Genomic DNA, 19,305 nt, shown 5'->3' with positions numbered 1-19,305 from the left:
CCTTTAGAGAAATCGAAATAAATAATGGAGAATGTCACTGGACTTCTTGTAGCCTTAGAAACTCATTGATGGACCTAGGTAAGTTCGATTGGATCCATTTTATGTCATGTAAATTTCTGAGGCTGCAAGGAGTCTAACATTATCCTCCATTGATTATTTTAGTTTCTTTAGATGTATTAAAATATTATTAGAAAAATCAACTAGCATTAGACCTAATAGGAATATAAACTTTATATCAGGCTCAATGCTAGTTGATTATTTCAATAACATTTTAATACTTTCAACGAAGTTGAAATAAGCAATAGAGGACACCATTGAACTCCATGTAGTCTCAAAAATTCATAGGACCTAAAATAAGTTCAATCGGACTTATTTAGGTCCATCAGTGGATTTAGGTCAAAAAGTTATTGAAAGAATCAACTACCGTTGGACGTGATATGAAGTTCATACCAAGCTCATGTTAGGCCTAATATGATTCATATCAAACCCAATGTTGGTTGATTCTTCCAATAATATTTTAACACATCAAGAAAAGCTGAAATAAGCAATAGAGGGCAATGTTGAACTCCTTACGACCTTAGAAATCTACGAGACCTAAAATGATCTAATTGGAGAGGTCCATTAATGAGTTTTGATGTTATTGAAAGAATCAACTAGCATTGGACCTAATAAGATTTATATAAGGTCTAATATGGACATGATATGAACGTTGGGTATGATATGTTCAAATCAAGGAACATATCAGTCCCAACACTAATTGATTCTTCTAATAACATTTTAACACCTTTAGAAAAGTTGAAATAAGCAATTGAGGGTACCGTTGGACTCCTTACGGCTTTAGAAATTCATAGGATCAGAAATGGATCCAATCGGACTTGTCTAGGTTTCTCAATTAATTTAGACCAAAATCTACTAATAAACTTAGACACGTCTAATTAGATTCATTTCAGGTCCTGTGAATTTTTAAGACTGCAAGGAGTTCAATAATATCCTCTATTGCTTATTTTAATTTCTCCAGAAATGTAAAATATTTTTGGAAAAATAAGATAGAACGTGATCTTGATGTCTAAAAAATTAGACTCATGATAGTATCGATTTAGATCCTACGACAATTTACCAAATGGCGCACCCAGAAATCTTAATTGACAAAAAATTGCTTATTTTTCAAGTGCACTTCCCTTTTTATCCTTCTAACAAATCTAATTTCTTTTGTCGTTTTTCTTTTCTCCCTCTTCTCTTTCCTATCTCCTATGCATGCTGCTTCTTTTATTTTTCCTTTCCTTTCTTTTCTCTTTTTTATTTGCATGCATGCATAGCATAGGCTTGATATACAAATTATATCAGTCCAACGACATTTAAGATTTAGTTAATTTTTTGATAACATTTTAATACATTTAGAAGAGCTAAAAAAATCATGAATAACAAATCTGTACTCATTGTAATATCAGAAATCCACAGAAATTGAAATAAGTGCAATCAGAGTCTTTAGGTCCATCAGTGGGTTTCGGTCAAAACCCACTGATGGACCTAGAAAGCTGTGATTGTACCCATTTCAGTTCCTGTGGATTCTTGATGCTGCAAGGAGTTCAAATATACTATCCATTATTTATTTTGACTTTTAGAAGATGTTAAAATCTAAGAAGAAAGAATTAGCAAAAAAAACCTACACGTTAGGCCTGATATGAATCACATATCAGACCCAACTGATTGTACTTATTTCAATTCCTGTGGATTTCTGAGATTACAATGAGTTCAAATTTGCTATTCATGATTTTTTTAGCTCTTCTAAATGCATTAAAATGTTATAAAAAAATTAACTAAATCTTAAATGTCGTTGAACTGATATAATTCGTATATCAAGCCTATGCTATGCATGCATGCAAAAAAAAAAGAAAAGAAAGGAAAGGAAAAATAAAAGAAGCAGCATGCATAGGAGATATGAGAGAGGAGATAGGAAAGAGAAGAGGGAGAAAAGAAAAACGACAAAAGAAATTAAATTTGTCAGAAGGATAAAAGGGAAGTGCACTTGAAAAAGTACTTTCTTTGGTAAATACCAAAGTAATATACGTCTTTTGGTCAATTAAGATTTCTGGGTGTGCCATTTGGTAAGCCGTAGATCCTAAGAAAAAAATAATATAATTAAACTGTAGGATTTATTTTTAAAAATCAGCTTCAACAATAGTTATGTATTCATGTAAAGTGTCTTTTCGATATTTTTAAAGTTTGGGACAATCAATTCAAAACTTTAGGTTGCGTTTGGTTTGCACGTTTTTCATTTTCATTTTTTAAAAAACATGCGTTTTCTAGAAAATAGAAAATAACTTTTTGTCATTCTTTATTTTTCTAGAAAATACTAACTATTTTTTTTAGAAAACAGATACAAAAATGTAAACCAAACATCATTTTTCAGAAACAAGTGTTTTTCAAAAAATAAAAATGAAAAACACACAAATCATACCTTAGGTTTGGATTGTTGCCCTATTAAAATTCGTTGAATATTATTTTGAAATGATAAATATGTAGCAAGCAACTTGCGTCATCGTCGCCGTCGACCTCCCTTCTTTTCCACTCAGCCAAATAATCCATCCGCCGTACCGGCGTCGGCAACCGCACATCCTCTTTGCTATGCCTACATCCGCCGCCATCGACGGCCATTATCCACCCCATCTCGTGCAGAGGGGCGATGCGCCCTCAGAGGCAGCGGAGCGCCGGCTCCAGGAAGCAGAGAAAAGGCTGCGTGAGGCGATCGAGGAGTTACAGCGCCATCATAATGCCAGGCGTTCGGACGAAAGCGGATGTGGTGGAGACATGTTACCCTGCTGCGACCATGACGACTCCTGCATCGCTCACGCCATCGGGAACCTGTGCCAGAGTTTTCTTCTCTCATACGGAGTTAGGGTTGGGATCGGTATCCTCCTCCGAGCGTTCAAGCTCGCCAGGCGCCAGTCTTATTCCTCTATCATTGACCTTAAGGTAGGTATGCTTCTTTTAGCTTCCTTTTATGCTGGAAATGAGATTTCTGCAGAGGCAGTTAGTTAGCACTGAATCGTCTTAGGCGCTTATTATTGCGCCAATAATTCATCAATTGTTTTCAAGATGAATGCAAAATGGAAACCATTCCAATTCAGATATTATGTGAATGTACTTTGACTTTGCAAAATTGATTAAATTCGTGGCAATTACTTTTTGTTATATCTTTGTCTGTGTAACTATGTCTAATGTGGTGGCCTTTTCTAAAAGAAATTTTTAAGATTAATCATAGAGCTAACGTGAGTGGATTATTTTTGCATAGTTCTCATGAAACTTTTTGTTCTTTGATATTATCGAGCAGATTTCTGGCTTTCAACCAATAGGTTATCTGGTTGATTCAGGATAAACTCGAGAGGTTGTTTAGTAACTGGATCTATTTGGTGAACAGATATTGTTCAAGATGATGATGTCAAATCTGGACTATGTAATAAGGTCAAATTATTTGGAGTAGAAAAACAAATTCTATTATTAAGACGCTCTTAACATTTCAACCTAACACTATCTCCACTTAACACAATCTAGCAGCATGCAGTCTAGACAACTTTCCACCATAGGGTATTCTCATTGCTGTTTGAGAATTTGATATAAAGAATGATCAGCTTGGTCAATGAGCATCTGAATCGTTGGAAGGAGTGGTAGTTTTATATTCTGGTTGGGAGGAAACTGAGGCTCTGTATCAACCAATTATGAATTACAATATTGATGTGAATCCAAGGGAAGTATTTGGATCAATATCAGAAAACAACTAGATGCCTAGTGGACTCTTTTTTTTTCTCTTGGAAAGTTCTTCCACACTATCACTGCTTTGTTTCCTAGAAAAGAAGTTCACAAATTGTAGGCATTCTACATCCACATGGCATCATAACAGGCTTGAAAAATAAAAGGCACCCTGAGGTCTATAAGAAAATGAAGCTTTATTATATCTTGTTCGGATGCTTTGTCATAAAGAGTGTTGAGTTCAAACTTGTATTTAACTCAAATTCATCTTCAATCTTACAATATAGAGGGACTGTCAAAGATGATTAGATTTTCCTCTAAAGTTTTCTTGTTGCTAAATGGGAACAGGAGAACCTACCACCGTTAGTTCCGCTATGGGTGAGTATAAGAATCTGAAGCTTTTAGTCCTAGTCACTTGAAGTCCATTATTCATAAAATAGCTGAACAACTCTCTTGACAATTCCAAAGAGGCAGTTAGTAACATGGTGGTCAAATTTGATAGATTGCCCAAGTTGGATCAATATTGGCAAAGGCTTGATCTATCTTTAATGAGAAATCAGTTGCCTTAAGAAAATCATGTAGAAGTTTAAGAAACTAGAGATTGAAAACAATTAATTAGAAATAAGTTAAATTTCACTATGAAATAGATAAAATTAATGCAGTTTGATTAAATTGGGAGTGCTACGGATGGAATTAATTTAAATCTAATCAAATTAGGTTGACTGTGAAACTCGATCGATCTATGTGACCTATTGCTTGTATTATCTAAAATTATAATTGAACTTGCATGAGAGGCGAAAGAGTTTTCGTCACTTGCTTGTATTCTAGCTCAAATTCTTGAGCCTTATTCTAGCTTGAGATTGTTGTGAGCCTTTAGGGTGGTCATCCAACCTTGTCATAATGATGACCCATCACTGTCCCAGTGTTTCTCACTTGCTCAATATTGAATGAGAGGGGCAACTAATAGTCAAGAGAGTCATCTCTATCAATGATCTTAAACCTCTCCTCATATGCGGGCTCATATTGTGTAAGGCGAGGAAAGTTGAGATCCTTGAACAAATTGAGTTAATTTATGGAAGTTTTAGTTGATTGGAGTGTAGAGTTGATTGTTAAGTCAATTGCAAATTCTTTGCTTGAGATAATGTTGCTCTATGTTTGAATTGAGTCTTTCACTCAAAAATATATGTTAGATGGATAAGTTTGCTGAAGTGGCTTAAGTTGAGCAGAAAGGGATTAGTCGATTGCCTTATATTTGAGTCAACCGAAGCATCTTTGAGTCAACTGAAGATGACATTTGTTGATTGATAACCTTGTGATCTAATCTAGATGAACCAAGTAAAACAAGTTAAGCCAGTTAAATTAATATGAATTAACTAGAAAAAGATTGAGTCAACTGAAAAGTAGTTGTTGGTCGATAATGTTTTCTTATAAAGACTTTAATCAACTGAACATGAATTGAGTTGACTCAAATCCAGAACTTATTTGAATGAGTATCTTTGTTCTCTTTTTGAATGCTACATTGCTATTGTAATTAAGGGTACAAATGATCTCGAATACACAATTCATACATAGTCAATATTCGCTCTTTATGTGCTCATTTTGAGGCATCTAGATGTTGATGTTTGGTATTTTCTTTTTGTTCTTCATTTTCATACTTTGTTAAGAAGATTTCTTTTTTATGAGGTTTCTCCACCTATGATAAAGGAGCATTTTATTAAATAGTCTTTGGGCTTGATCCACCTAATGGGTCGATAGGTCATAGAGTAGGTCTTTGGATTCAAACCATGTAAGCATTTTTTTTTAGCATTGTTCTTTTCTTCGCATGTTTTTATTGTTTCTACTATGTTTATTTAAACACCCATGGATTTTATCAAGTGCCTTAGCCGTATATAAGTACAAGAGAATCAACGAATTTGTATTTGTAGGTTGCATGCACTACTCCCCCTCTAGTATTTTGGTCCATATCAATGATCATCTACACTTTCTTTTCTTCATCTTATCTCTTTCCTCATGCCATTTTTGATTCTCCACTAGCCATTTTTGACACCCTATTATGGTATCAAAATTGTCTCGTTTCATTGCTCCCACTGGTTGGCGTAGTTGGTAGTTGCATGGGTGTTTGCTCCAATAAATCTTGGGTCAATTCCCAACGAATGCAAAATGTCTCGTTGGGTGCTTGACCTCCCCCATGCAAAGGGCGCTAGGGCAAAATGCTCCCGTGATTTACCTGCCTATATCTTACCATGGGGTCAATAATACTGGGCTCTTCGGGTGAGCGATATCACCTTTTTGCTCCAAAAATTATCTCATTTCATTTAAAGTTGATATTTTGCCCCCCATAGGCATAGCCGAGTTGGTACTCCAATGGTAGTTTGTCAACAAGAGAGCAGGGATCGAATCTCGGGGAACAATCGCCGGGTGAATAATCCCCTAGGGATTTAAATCTCTCCTTCCTAAAGAGACGCCACTTGGTCATCGTGAATTCGTGATTTATCTCCCTTCCAAATGCTGAGCGCGTGGAGGGGCGTCTGGGGCGAGCGTATCACCTTTTGCCACACAATTGTCTCATTTCAATTGGCAAAGAAACATTGTTTGGAACAAAGATTTTTTACTGTGATTGATGTGTCATTTCTTGTGATTACATAAGGTGCCATGCAAGTGTTGTGAGATCTTTTATGTCATTTTTCTTAGGGTAATCTTTGAATTGCCTCTCAACATTTACTAACTTTTTAAAAATGCCCCCCAACATTAGACTAATGTGAGAATACCCATAAGAATTCCAATTAGTTGTTAAAATGCACCCTATCTAAGATTGAAGTACCTATTTTACCCTTTTAAATTGTTACCTAAATCATTTGTATGTAATGCAGAAGGGCAATTTATATTATTGATCTCTATGTTTGTGATACAGCAACTTGTTTCTGAGAAAGATCTGATTGTAAGAGAAGAAGCTTGCCGTATTGGATTACTTTTTGGTGGCTTTACAGGTTCTTACCATGCTCTTAGGTGCTTTTTAAGAAAGTTCAGGAGGAAAGAGACACCAATTAATGTGTAAGTACATGTCATTATACTGACATAATTTGCTCACAATACCATATGTTAATTGTGTTAATGATATAATTGAGGGCAAAATAGTGCAGAATAGTTGCCGGTTCAGTTGCAGGTTTATCGATATTAGCATTGGATGATCCAAGTAGACAGCGTACTCTTGCACTATATCTTCTAGCCAGGCTTGCACAGGTAGAGTTTTTAACAAACATACATTATGCATATATATTCAAATTGATATATTGTTAAACAATTGCAGTGTGCCTATAATTCAGCCAAATCCAAGAACAAGTTTCATCTTTGGGGAAGTCACTGGAGACATGGTGACTCTTTGCTCTTCTCTTTGGCATGTGCCCAGGTGAGGTGACTAACACCTTAGCATGAACTCTCTACATTCCTAGAACCTAATTTTTACTGAAATTTGAGCAGAAATGTAGGAATATATAGTGAAATAATTGAAACTTTTGGTGTTTGTTGGTAAGATACTTAAATGTGAAATTCTTAATATTGCTTGCATATAGTACTTCTTTGACTTCTCCTTGAATTGACTTTAAGCACAACCCACAAAGGAAATATCTGACCTAATTACTATAGGATAGATTAATTTTCAGAAACTTGTTTAATAATGATACAGTTTGCAAAGTCATCACCAAGTTATGATTACATTGGCTTGCATCCAAGTAGATTGGTTTCTTGTAAAGACCAGTAACATCCTTGTTAGACAATCAGAACTATGAACATCTTCCAAGTTCCATCCAAAAAAGTAACACATCTTTGCAAACCATTGACAACAAAGTTTGTTTTTTTGTAATACCATCATGATTTCAAGTGCCGACTGGTATCAATAAGGTATAATGCATCATTTTTGTTGTTGATCTATATTGATACTATGTGGGCACAAGTAATTGTGGCAAAGTAAATGTCACTGTGTCTATGCCACCCCTATCAACATGATTTCAAGTGTATTTTTCAAGTATCTATTTTAGCTAGTATTGCCTGAACTCGATTGAGATAGGAAGATTTTCTTCCCATGTCTCATCCTTCTATTTTGTCTTGTGGATATATGAAGGAAATGAAACGCTAAAAAGAGAGCGTAGGTGAAAAGAAGCACCAATGGATGACACCAACTAAAATTTGAAGATTCTCTTTCCTTGACTCAATTTTTTATTTTGTCTATTGGTCAGGAGATGAAATGTTAAAATCAGAGGGAGGGAAAAGAGGAGATACATCTGTAGGATTATTACACGTGAGAGGGGGTGAATCATGTGATTTTAGAAAACTTATCTTTTTTTTTTGAAATCTAAAGTATGCAGCAGAATTAAACACAGAAATAGAAAGCAGAAACACAAGTACGCGATCTCGGTTGATTTTACTTGGTTCGGAGCCGTCGGTGACTCCTACTTCACGACCCAGATCCCGCGGACCTAATGACGGATAATCCACTAAAGATTTCTTCTAGAACTGCCAAAAGAGGGGATCAAGTACAATAAAAAGAATATGAAACGTGTAACAAACTACACTTTACTTTAAGCAGTCATTAAGTACACAAGGGAACTTCGTTACTCGATACTTGTAATTTTAACAGATCGAGCTCGGTGTTGGACGGCTTCTCAGCAGCAGTCGGGCGCAGTAGTGTCGTAGCATAGTAGCAGTACGAAGTTGGAGCAGTCAGAACGTCGAATGAACGCGTAGAAGCTTGTAGAAGAGTTGTATGTAAAGCCTTGGTTGAATAGTTCTTTTAAAGGAGATGGAAGGCGCCTTCAACACCACTGAAAGCGTCTTCAATACCAACTTTTATCTCCCAAAAATTGGCTCTTATCGTCGTCGAGGTTTTCTGCGTTATCCGACTAAAGGCGCCTTCTAAGCTCTCGAAGGCGCCTTCCTTTGCATTTAAGGTGCCTTGGGTGCTGTTTATCCAAGGCATTTTGTGCTCCTTTCACCTGCAAGATGTGTTAGTCCAACAAAACATAGTATATCCTCTTTCTCCGAGACCAGGATCTAATCAGGGTTTCAATTTAGGTTTCTGAAATGGACCTAAATTGGACCCGCTCCTAAAGTTCTCAAATGAAACTCGTCCTCACTGAAATACTCTTCTCCAGTGTCTTATCTTACTTACCATGCAGAATCTCTTGACTCCTTATAGTCTACCAGGTCTTTCCGCCAGTTGTTAGGTCCGCAGACCCAACTGGACATACCAGTCAAGTCCTGCACACTTGGTAGAAAGGGTTAGATCACAACACATCTAACTTTAACCTATTTGTCATTCATCAAAATTTAAGTTTGATCATTGGTGCCAACTGCACAAACAATCTCTCCCTTTTTGATGCAATGACAATCTAGATTAAAGTTAGAAAAAAATATGCAAACATATATAGTACCAAAAATGACTGTAAGAGAAATCGAAAATGAAATAGGTAAGTTTTATTCTCTTGATCATTTTAGGGTAAAGTTTTTCAGATTTTCGTTGGTTTTTTTACTTAAACCCTAACCCTCCCCTTTTGACATTCATAAAAAAAGAGATGCATATAAGTATACCAAAATATGAAATATAGAAATACACAAGTAAGCATATTAAGTAATAAACTATTTGAAGGGATTTTTTTTTTTCATAAAAATTTGTAGGTTTATTGTGGGGAAGTAAATGATTTCAAGAAAAATTTTGCAAAGCATTTCCAAATAATTTTCAAAAAGCATTTTTAAAAATGCCTTTCAAAGCAAGTTTTGAAAGCATTTTGCCAAACTTTTCAAAAAAAATTAAGCAAGTTTTTTGAAAACATTTTCAAAAAACAAACATTTGGCAAAGCAGTTTTCAAAAATATTCTGCAAGAAAAATTTTTCAAACATAAAACTTTTGCAAGATTTTGCAAAATATTTTTGAAAGTGTTTTCAGAAAAGTTTTAAGAAGTCAATAAAGTATTTTTTGAAAATATCTTTCAAAATATTTTCCAAAGTAATTTTCAAACATTTATAAAGTAATTTTCGCAATATTTTTCATTTCATTTTTTTAAAATAGATATTTGAAAAAGTATAAGAATGTTTTTCAAAGCAAGTTTTGAAAGTACATTTTTTTAAAAGCAAATTTTGAAAAGAGTTTTTTAAACTAATTTTTCAAAGAAATGAATCACATTAGTTTCGGAAACATTTTCAAACTGTTTTTTCATAACAAAGTGAAAAAATTTTACAAGGCTTTGAAATATGACTCTTTTAAAGTAGTTTTCAAATATCCTCCCTGCACCTGATATTACTTTAAAAATATTTATCTAAAAATTCTCCTTAATGCTCCATTTACTTGTACGGGCGGATGAGTGAGGGAATGGAATCAGCTATGGAAAAATATCCCTGCGAGGAGAGGAGAAAAGAAAATAATCTCTCAGGGAGAAAAAGGGAAGAGAAAAGAATCCATTAGGAAGAAATGAGAAAGATGGCGAAATGGGAAGAAAGGAGGAAGAAGGCGACATGGAAGAGAAACTCGAGAAGAAGGCCCGGCACGTTGTTGTGCTTGCAAGCGGTCGTGCTCGCGAGTCAGATGAAGAGCAGTGGAAGCCCCATGAGATTCGTATTTGGTGCTGCCTGCCCGTTACCAACGCATTCCCACTACCTATTGGTTGCCACCTTTATTAGTATGTGCGCTCTTTGATAAATTAGTATGTTGATAAAGAGATAAATAGGACATTTGATATGAATCTAAATTCTTGCAGGTTAATTCTTAGTTTCCAGAATTTTCCATTTGCTGCGATGGCAGAAAGAAATAAGCAAGACGATCATGGCAGAAACCGTTGGGGCTGCTGCGCCCCATTGATGCCCCCCTGCGCCGTTGCACTTGGCTTTCTGTATTTCCCCTGCTCTACCTTAACGCTAGCGTCGCAGTCTACGATTACAGGGCTCGTGGCGATCCCTAGAGATTGGGCTTCGTGTTCTCCTACTCCGACCTTTTGGCTCTCTTCTACTGCCTCGGAAGGTTCGAGCGGGCGGCGTCGGGGAGGGTACGGTGGAGCAGAGGTGGAGGTTGAAGGCGGTGATCTAGGCGCTGGCGACGTCGCTCATGGTGGGGTTCAACTTCAAGGTATCGATGGTCCTGCCGCTAGCTTTGGGGGCCCTCATTTGGGTGATGGCCGCCAGTGTGACGGTGGGAGGATTTTGCGGCCTCTTCTTATTCGATCGGCTCCACGATGAGAAGCAGTGATTACTGCCTTGCTTGTTGATTTGGAGCATAGTTTCTCCCTCTTTTATGCTCAGTTTACTCGTGAGCGGCCGTGAGGGGATGCCTCGCTCCCACTCGCAAGTGGCCATGCGGGGATGACCGTTGCTCACAACGAGCGCAAGCAGTTGCGTAGGGCCGTCAACGTTGGCGTCTCATGAGGTTGAGTATAGGATGTTAGAGACGCAACAACAAGAGAAGAAAGACATTCCGCCCGATTTTGGGTGGATGAAAATTTGTTATAAAATCAATCCACGGATGGATTTGTAAATCCATTAGTCTATCATTTTGTAATATGTAAATGAGGGGAAGGATAAATAATTCATCCTTGTGAAATAAACAGCGGAAAGTTTTCTGTATGGAAAACTTTTCCCAATTTTCTAATTCATCCCTCCAAGTAAACTGACCATAAATGTCTAACCTTTAGTTACTAACTAACTATCAGAAGATAACAGTGTTCACTTGGTTATTCAAGTTAAGTACTAATGTCTAGTTAGAAAGTTACTGAAAAAGGACTACTTAAGTTGATCAATGTACCGTTGTATTTTTCATCTAGACTTATGTTGATGCAGTGATATAAGCATCTGAAGTCCAATCTCACGCTATTCTAAGTTTTTTGAATACACAATCAAGGTAGATCTAGTGTCTGCGAGATGTTCGTTACCGAGATCTATAGGATCATGCTTTCTAAAGATTCGTCCTAGATTAAGGCTAAAATAAATTTTGAAATACTAGGAAAATGAGATTTTTTTTAAAAAAAATAAAAAAATTAGAGTAGCCTAGAATTTGCAAACCACTTTGAAAATTTATTTGATACTAAGAGTTCTAGTCTATCGTGCACATTCCTAGTCTTCTTCGTAAGTTACTAAATTCAAATTTTGGTAATGGTTTAGTGAAGATGCCAACCAAATTTGACTTGGACTCAACATAGTTGAGTTCAATGTCTCCTTTGGCGACGTGATTTCTAATGAAGTGGTATTTGATTTTAATATGTTTGATTCTTGAATAATGCACTGAATTCTTAGTTAAGTTAATTGAACTTACATTATCAATAAAATTTTTTACATTTTTATATTCTAAGTTAAAGTCTTTTAATGTGTGCATCATCCATAATAATTGTGTCACACATTCACCCATTGCTATATACTCGGCTTTGATAATAGATAAAGCGACACAGTGTCGTTTTCTATAAACTAGCTGACAAATGATGGTCCAAGTAATTATCATCCACCATTTATAATTTTACAATGTTGGCATAATCGGAGTCTGACCTATTAGTTCAAAATTAGGTATTTTAGGGTACTAAATTTCCACATTCGTCGTGTCTTTTAAATATCTGAAAATTCTTTTAACATTTGTTAGGTGGGACTCCTTAGCACAAGTTTGATAACTGGCACACATACTAATTGCAAATAAAATATCAGGTCACTTGCAGTTAAGTACAAAAGGCTATTATGACACTTCTATAATATTTTAGATCTTCTGGTTTTCCATTTGGATCATTATCTAAAGTTGCGTTAGTTGCCATTGGTGTTTTTATTTTTTTAGTATTTCCCATTCCAAATTTTTTAAGTAATTCTTTTGTGTATTTTTGTTGATAAACATAATTTCCTTCATTTATTTGTTTAATTTGTAAACCTAAGAAATAGGTTAGTTTACCTACTAAGTTCATTTCAGATTCTTGTTCCATCAAGGTTATAAATTCTTACAAAAATTCTGAGTTGGTTGAACTAAAAATTATATCATCTATATATACTTGGGCTATAAAAATATCTTATTTAATTGATTTTATAAATAAAGTTGGATTAATTTGACCTTGGTTGAATCCTTTGAAAATTAAATAGGAGGTTAACTTTTCATACCAGGCCCTAGGTGCTTGTTTAAGACCATACAATACTTTCTTTAGTTTAAACACATGGTCAGGATGATCTAGATTCTCAAATCTAGGTGGTTGACCTACACAAACCTCTTCTTTTATTACCTCATTTAAGAAGGCGGATTTTACATCATTTTGATAAAGTTTAAATCCTTTATGAGCTGCATAACTTAGTAGCATTCTAATAGACTCAAGTTTGGCTATTAGAGCATAGGTTTCATCATAATCAAATCCCTCTACTTGACTAAACCCTTTGGCTAGTTGTCTAACTTTGTTTCTAACAATTTTTCCATTTTCACTTAATTTATTTCTAAACACCAAGTTTGTTTCTATTACCTTTTTATTATTAGGTAATGATACTAAATCCTAGACTTTATTTCTTTTAAATTGGGTCAGTTCTTCGTGCATGATAATAATCCAGTCTGGATTAAGTAAGGATTCTTTTACTGTTTTTTGTTCAATTTTAGAAATTAAAGATATTTGACTTAGGTTTCTAAATAATGATCTAATTTGAACCCTTAGGTCTGAGTCATCTATTATTTGTTCAATTGGGTGGTCTGAGCTGACTCTTATTGTCCTAAATTCAGGTTGTGTTTGTTCATTTTCTTGTGGTTGATTTTGTTCATCTTCGTGTTCGTCTATTTGATTTAGGTTTTCACTTGCCCCCCTAGATTAGTGCTAGCTCTAACAAAGTTAATTGGTGGAGGTAGAGTTTGATTTGAGTTTGTTTTCTTAAGGTTAGATTCATCAAATTTTACATGTGATATTTCTTCAATTCTTAGGGTATTTTTATTATAAATTTTGTACCCTTTACTAAATAGGCAAGAGTTCTCACACCATAGGTTAGATAAGAACAAATATGATAGGAAAACTAATAATCTAATATTTGGAACATGGAACATAGAAACTCTCACTGGTAAATCAATGAAGGTAGTAGATATGATGATTAGGAGAAAAATTAGTATTTTGTGTGTACAAGAGACAAAATGGGCAGGTGAGAAGGCAAAGATGATAGAAAACTCGGGTTTTAAGTTATGGTATACTGGAAAGAGTAAAGCAAGAAATGGAGTGGGTATTATTGTAGATAGTTTGTTAAAGGATGAAGTTGTAGGAGTAGGTAGAAAAAGAGATAGAATTATATCCCTTAAAATAATAGTGACAAAAGAAACTATGAACATAATTAGCGTATATGCACCACAAGTAGCATTAGATGAAGCTACCAAATTAAGATTTTGGGAGGACTTAGATGAAATATTACAAAATATTCCACCAAATGAAATGATTTTAATAAGAGGTGATCTAAATGGACATGTCGGAGTGAAAAATGAGGAATATGAGAGAGTACATGGGAGTTATGGATTTGGAACGAGGAATGAGGAAGGGAAAACTATATTAGATTTTGCGATAGCATATGACCTTATATTAGCAAATACATTTTTTAAGAAAAGAGAAGAACACTTAGTCACATTCAAAAGTGGGAATAATAAATCTCAAATTGACTTTCTTATGGTTAGGAAAAAGGATAGAAAGATTTGTAAAGATTGCAAAGTCATCCCTGGAGAAAGCTTAACTACCCAACATAGGGTAGTAGTGTTGGATATACGCCTCAAACATAATATCAATAGAAAGAAAATATATACAATTCCTAGAATTAAGTGGTGGAAGTTAAAGAATGGGAAACAACATATATTTAAGGAGAAGGTAGAAGTACAAGCATTAGGTGAAATATACGATGACTCTAATACAACATGGGATAATATGGTATCAAAGTTGAAAATAGTAGCTAAGAGTGTACTCGGTGAGTCAAAGGTACATGCACCACTAAGTAAAGAATCTTGGTGGTGGAATGAGAAAGTACAAGAGAAAGTGAAGGAAAAACGAATAGCTTATAAGGAATTATATATTTGTAAGAACGAGGAAAACTTGAAAAAATATACAATAGCCAAGAAAGAAGCTAAGAAAGTAGTGAGTGAAGCAAAAAATGAAACTTTTGAACGATTATATCAAAAATTGGATACAAAAGAAGGGGAAAGAGACATTTATAGAATAGCTAAAATGAGAGAAAGAAAAACAAGGGATCTTAGCCAAATAAAATGTATTAAAGATGAATGTAATAGGATATTAGTAAACGATGGAAAAATAAAAGAGCGGTGGAAGCGATATTTTCATCAACTTTTTAATGAAGGTTTAGATGATCAACTTAACTTAGGTAATTTAATTAGGTCAAATGAGCATAAAAATTTTAATTTTTATCGTAGAATTCAAACTTCAGAAGTAAAACAAACTTTAAATGAGATACACAATGGAAAAGCCGTTGGACCAGATGATATTCCGATAGAGGTATGGAAGTGCTTAGGGAAACAAGGTATTGAATAACTTACAAAATTATTTAACATGATATTGAAAACGAAAAAGATGTCTGATCAATGGAGGATAAGTATTCTAGTTCCCTTATATAATAATAAGGGAGACGTACAAAATTATGCAAACTATAGGGGTATTAAACTAATGAGTTATACTATGAAACTTTGGGAAAAAGTAATAGAAAAAAAGATTAAGGAAGGAGACTTGACAGAAAATTAATTTGGGTTCATGCCTGGAAGGTCGACAATAGAAGCTATACATCTTCTTAGACAATTAATTGAAAAATATCGGGAGCAAAAACAAGATCTACACATGATATTCATTGACTTAGAAAAAAGCTTATGATAGAGTCCCAAGAGAAATTATATGGAGAATTTTAGAAAAGAGAGGTGTTAGCGTAACATATATTGAACTAATTAAGGATATGTATGAGGATGTAACGACTAGAGTAAAGATTTCAGGGGGAGTAACTGAAACATTTCCAATAAAGATAGGGTTACATCAAGGATCAACTCTAAGTCCCTATCTTTTTACACTAATTATGGATGAACTCACTGCGCACATTCAACTCTCACCTTGATGTTTAGAAGATTATTTCTCTGCGGTGCAGCATTAACATAATATTCATTGAATGTCAATACAGGAAGAGATGAGGGAACGAGTAACCTGGTTTTGAGATCCATCAATTCCCTTTTATTTATCTCCCCGAGTTCCAGCAGGAGTTGCTTCTCTTGTTTTAAAGCTTCAATCTCCTTTTGTTGCTTTTCATTCATTAATTTGAGGAAAGCATTTTCTTGCTGGACTTCTGTTAATTCTCTTTCATATTCTGAGGGGGCTTCCTGTATAATTGCTAATTCTTCCATACCTGAGATTTGCTGTCTCAAATTTTTGACTTCTTCCTCAAGTTCATTTTCTCTTCTAATGAACTTTTGTATTAAATTACTTTGCAGGGCTGAGAGTGACTTCCAGTCTGTCTTCTTCATCTGTGTTCTAGTTATGCTTGGCCATGAAATTTTGAAACAATGATATGTACATAAAGAACAGATGATTAGTTTGCACTTTCGACAGTCAATTCTGTTACCTGCTCTTGCTTCAAGTTTGCAGTCTCTACAATCAGCTGCAGTAGTTTCATCATAACTCCAGTCATGTTGACATAAGTATTCTTTTCTTGAGACCCGCATTTGGGATCGCCATTCGGATTCTCCAATTAAATATTCAGAAGGTTCATCTTCTATAACCTGGAGCATATTAATAGGAATAGGCACTGGTTTAAATGCTGCTGATGCCTTCCTTTCTTCTTGTTTATCTGTTGATCCGAAGCTTCGAGATCCTCTCTGAGTTTGATCCAAAAATTGTACTTCCTCTACTTCTGGGAGTGCTATTTTCTCAATAATGAGCTGTGCTATATTATCACCGATATTGAATAATATGTTCTCAAATGAGAAATTGAATAAGATCACCTGAATGCTTCCTCTGAAATCAGCATCAATAACTCCCCCATTAATGAATATACCTTTTGCTGATAAACCAGATCTAGGAGCTATCCTTCCATAGGTTCCTTCTGGTAGTTTGATACTAATGCCAGTGTTCAGTATAGCATGAGAATGTGGCGTTAGAACACAACCTTCACATGTTGCTAGGTCATAGCCAGCCGCTCCTTCAGTCTTTCTCTGAGGTAGAAATGCCAGAGGATGCGTTCTTCTTATCTTTAAGGTCTCCTGTGAAATGTCAGTCTGTTGGAGCATAAAAATATCAAATTCTTCAGGCTGATAAGGTAGGTCTTCTCCTTCAGAAACAGAATAAATATCAGATAAATCTGATTCATTCATTCCTACAGAGACCACTTCTATCCCTTCCTGTAACTCCAAAGAGTCCAAGATTGCAACCCTTTTCATTATTTTTCTAGGGTTTGTGCATTCAGACGCATAATGGCCTGTTTCACCACATGCATAGCACTTGCAATTCTTTTTACGCAAAGCAAGGTGTTTTGCTTTACCAATTCTTACATGGGAATCATGAGGCTTTCCCTTGTAAGTCATGCTTTTTCTAGCACCAAACTTCTTACCTGTTTTCTCCTTATTCTTCCCATATACACCATGAACAGGTGTATTACCACAGAAATTCATCTTCTTGAGCTGACTTTGAAAAAGGGCTTCTTGACACATATCTTTCAAGAATTGCCTGGTGAAGGCTATTCTTGGTACCACCCCTATTGTGTTGGTAGGGTGCCTCTCTTTGAATGCCTTCTCAACCCTGTCTCCCAGGGGTCTTGGTAGCTTTGTAAAGAATTCTGTTGATAATTCTTCATTCACCCACATTCTTCCACTTTTAGATGCCAAGTGGAAATAGTCATTCATGTATCGGTACACCGCCTTGTCAGTCATCTCATTACATACCAGACTCTTCAGGGTTTTGTAGGCGCTGTCCTGTTCACCAGTTGTTCCTACCTTTGGATTTTCAAGGTAGAAAATTAGCCTCATTTGATTAAGAACATTTTGCGTACCGTTATTGCCCATGGCTTGCTTCTTTAGATCTTCAAATTCCTCTTGGTATTTCATTCGCCATGTCACAAATGCTTTCTTCTCTGATTCTCCAAGAAGGTTTTCAATATATAGAATTTTGTCTTCTGGGAGCTCAAAATTTTTGTCCGCAAGGTGGATGAGGGTAGAGCTTTCCCATCTGTCAAAAACCTTTGGGTCAAAATCATAAGGCATTACAAATACCGAACCTCTTCTTGCGTTAGCCGATGGTAGTTGGAACCATTCAGAGTTGTTTTCCCACTTCTTTGGCTTTTTCCCCGCTAGGTTGGCTTCTTCAATGCCTGCCCAACCTCTTGAGCTTCCTGCTGGGGCATATCCTGGAATGTCCATCTCCTCATCTTGAGGTGGTCTGTAATGACTTATTGCTGATTCCCCAGTTGAGAGAATTCTTTCAATATTTTGGAGCTCAGGATAATCATCAAGAGTAGTATTAATGTTGTATCGGCTTTTTGGTGATGAGATTGTTGTTCCCTCAAGGATTTTTGAGATTGCTTCTTCTTCACTTTCCTCACTTTCTTCTTCTCCCACCATGCTTTGGAGGAGAGAATCTTCGAAAGCTGCGAGCGCTGGGTAATCTTGAAGCAAATCATTAGGTAAACACTAGAAGGGAAAGATTTTAACCTTAGTAGATTAAAGACAGAATATATGGAATTTAAGTTTAGTAATATTAGAAGTAATGAAACAATTGTTAAGATAGGAGAGGACGAGTTGCCCGGAACCGAGAGATTTAAATATTTAGGATCATTTTTACAAAATGATAGAGGGATTGAGAGAGATGTCTTACATTGAATACAAGCAGGATGGGTGAAATGGAGGGGAGCGTCGAGTGTTTTATGTGACCATAAAGTACCTCTTAAACTTAAAGGTAAGTTCTATAAAACCGCAGTTAGACCTGCTATGTTATATGGAGCTGAATGTTGGGTTATGACTCGAGTACATGAACAGAAGATGAGAGTTGCAGAGATGAGGATGTTAAGGTGGATGTGTGGACATACGAAGATGGACAAAATAAGAAATGAGAGTATTAGAGAGAAAGTCGGAGTTGCATCTATTGAGGAAAAACTCCGAGAGACACGTTTAAGATGGTACGGACATGTACTTAGACAACCAATAAATGCTCCAGTTAGGCGATGTGAAACTATGATAAACATGCATATCAAACGAGGAAGAGGAAAACAAAAAAAGACTTGGTTAGCAACAATAAAACAGGATAAAATTTATTTAAATATAGTTGATGATATAATAGAAGATAGAGCTCAATGGCGTAAAAGGATTTATACAGCCGACCCCACCTAGTGGGAAAAGGCTTGGTTGTTGTTGTTGTTTGTTGTACTATTTAGTGAGTATCCTACAAAATTTTCATTTTCAACTTTTGAGGTAATTTTCCTAAACGTTCTTTTGTATTTAATATGTAGACTGAACACCCAAATACTTTAAAATATTTGATGTTAGGTATTTTATTATAGTAAATTTCAAACAAGGCTTTATTATGTTTCTTATTTATTGTTGTTCTATTTTGTACATAATAGGTT

The 19,305-nt window shown here is 35.4% G+C and overlaps 1 protein-coding gene across 1 annotated transcript in view; it reads left to right on the top strand.

The window, feature by feature from the left end:
* The first annotated feature begins 2,518 nt into the window (after positions 1-2,518).
* The window catches only part of LOC121967567, a 28,441-nt gene continuing 11,654 nt past the window's right edge, over positions 2,519-19,305 (top strand). Inside the window, exons 1-4 of the mRNA XM_042517875.1 lie at positions 2,519-2,973; positions 6,659-6,798; positions 6,888-6,987; positions 7,055-7,153. Of these exons, the coding sequence (XP_042373809.1) occupies positions 2,626-2,973; positions 6,659-6,798; positions 6,888-6,987; positions 7,055-7,153 (687 nt within the window). The 5' untranslated portion in view covers positions 2,519-2,625. The remainder of the gene's footprint in view (positions 2,974-6,658; positions 6,799-6,887; positions 6,988-7,054; positions 7,154-19,305) is intronic.

This window comes from Zingiber officinale, chromosome 3B (assembly GCF_018446385.1).
Source record: "Zingiber officinale cultivar Zhangliang chromosome 3B, Zo_v1.1, whole genome shotgun sequence".
In the NCBI taxonomy this organism is placed as follows: domain Eukaryota; kingdom Viridiplantae; phylum Streptophyta; class Magnoliopsida; order Zingiberales; family Zingiberaceae; genus Zingiber; species Zingiber officinale.
This window is presented reverse-complemented; position numbering and strand designations above follow the sequence as displayed.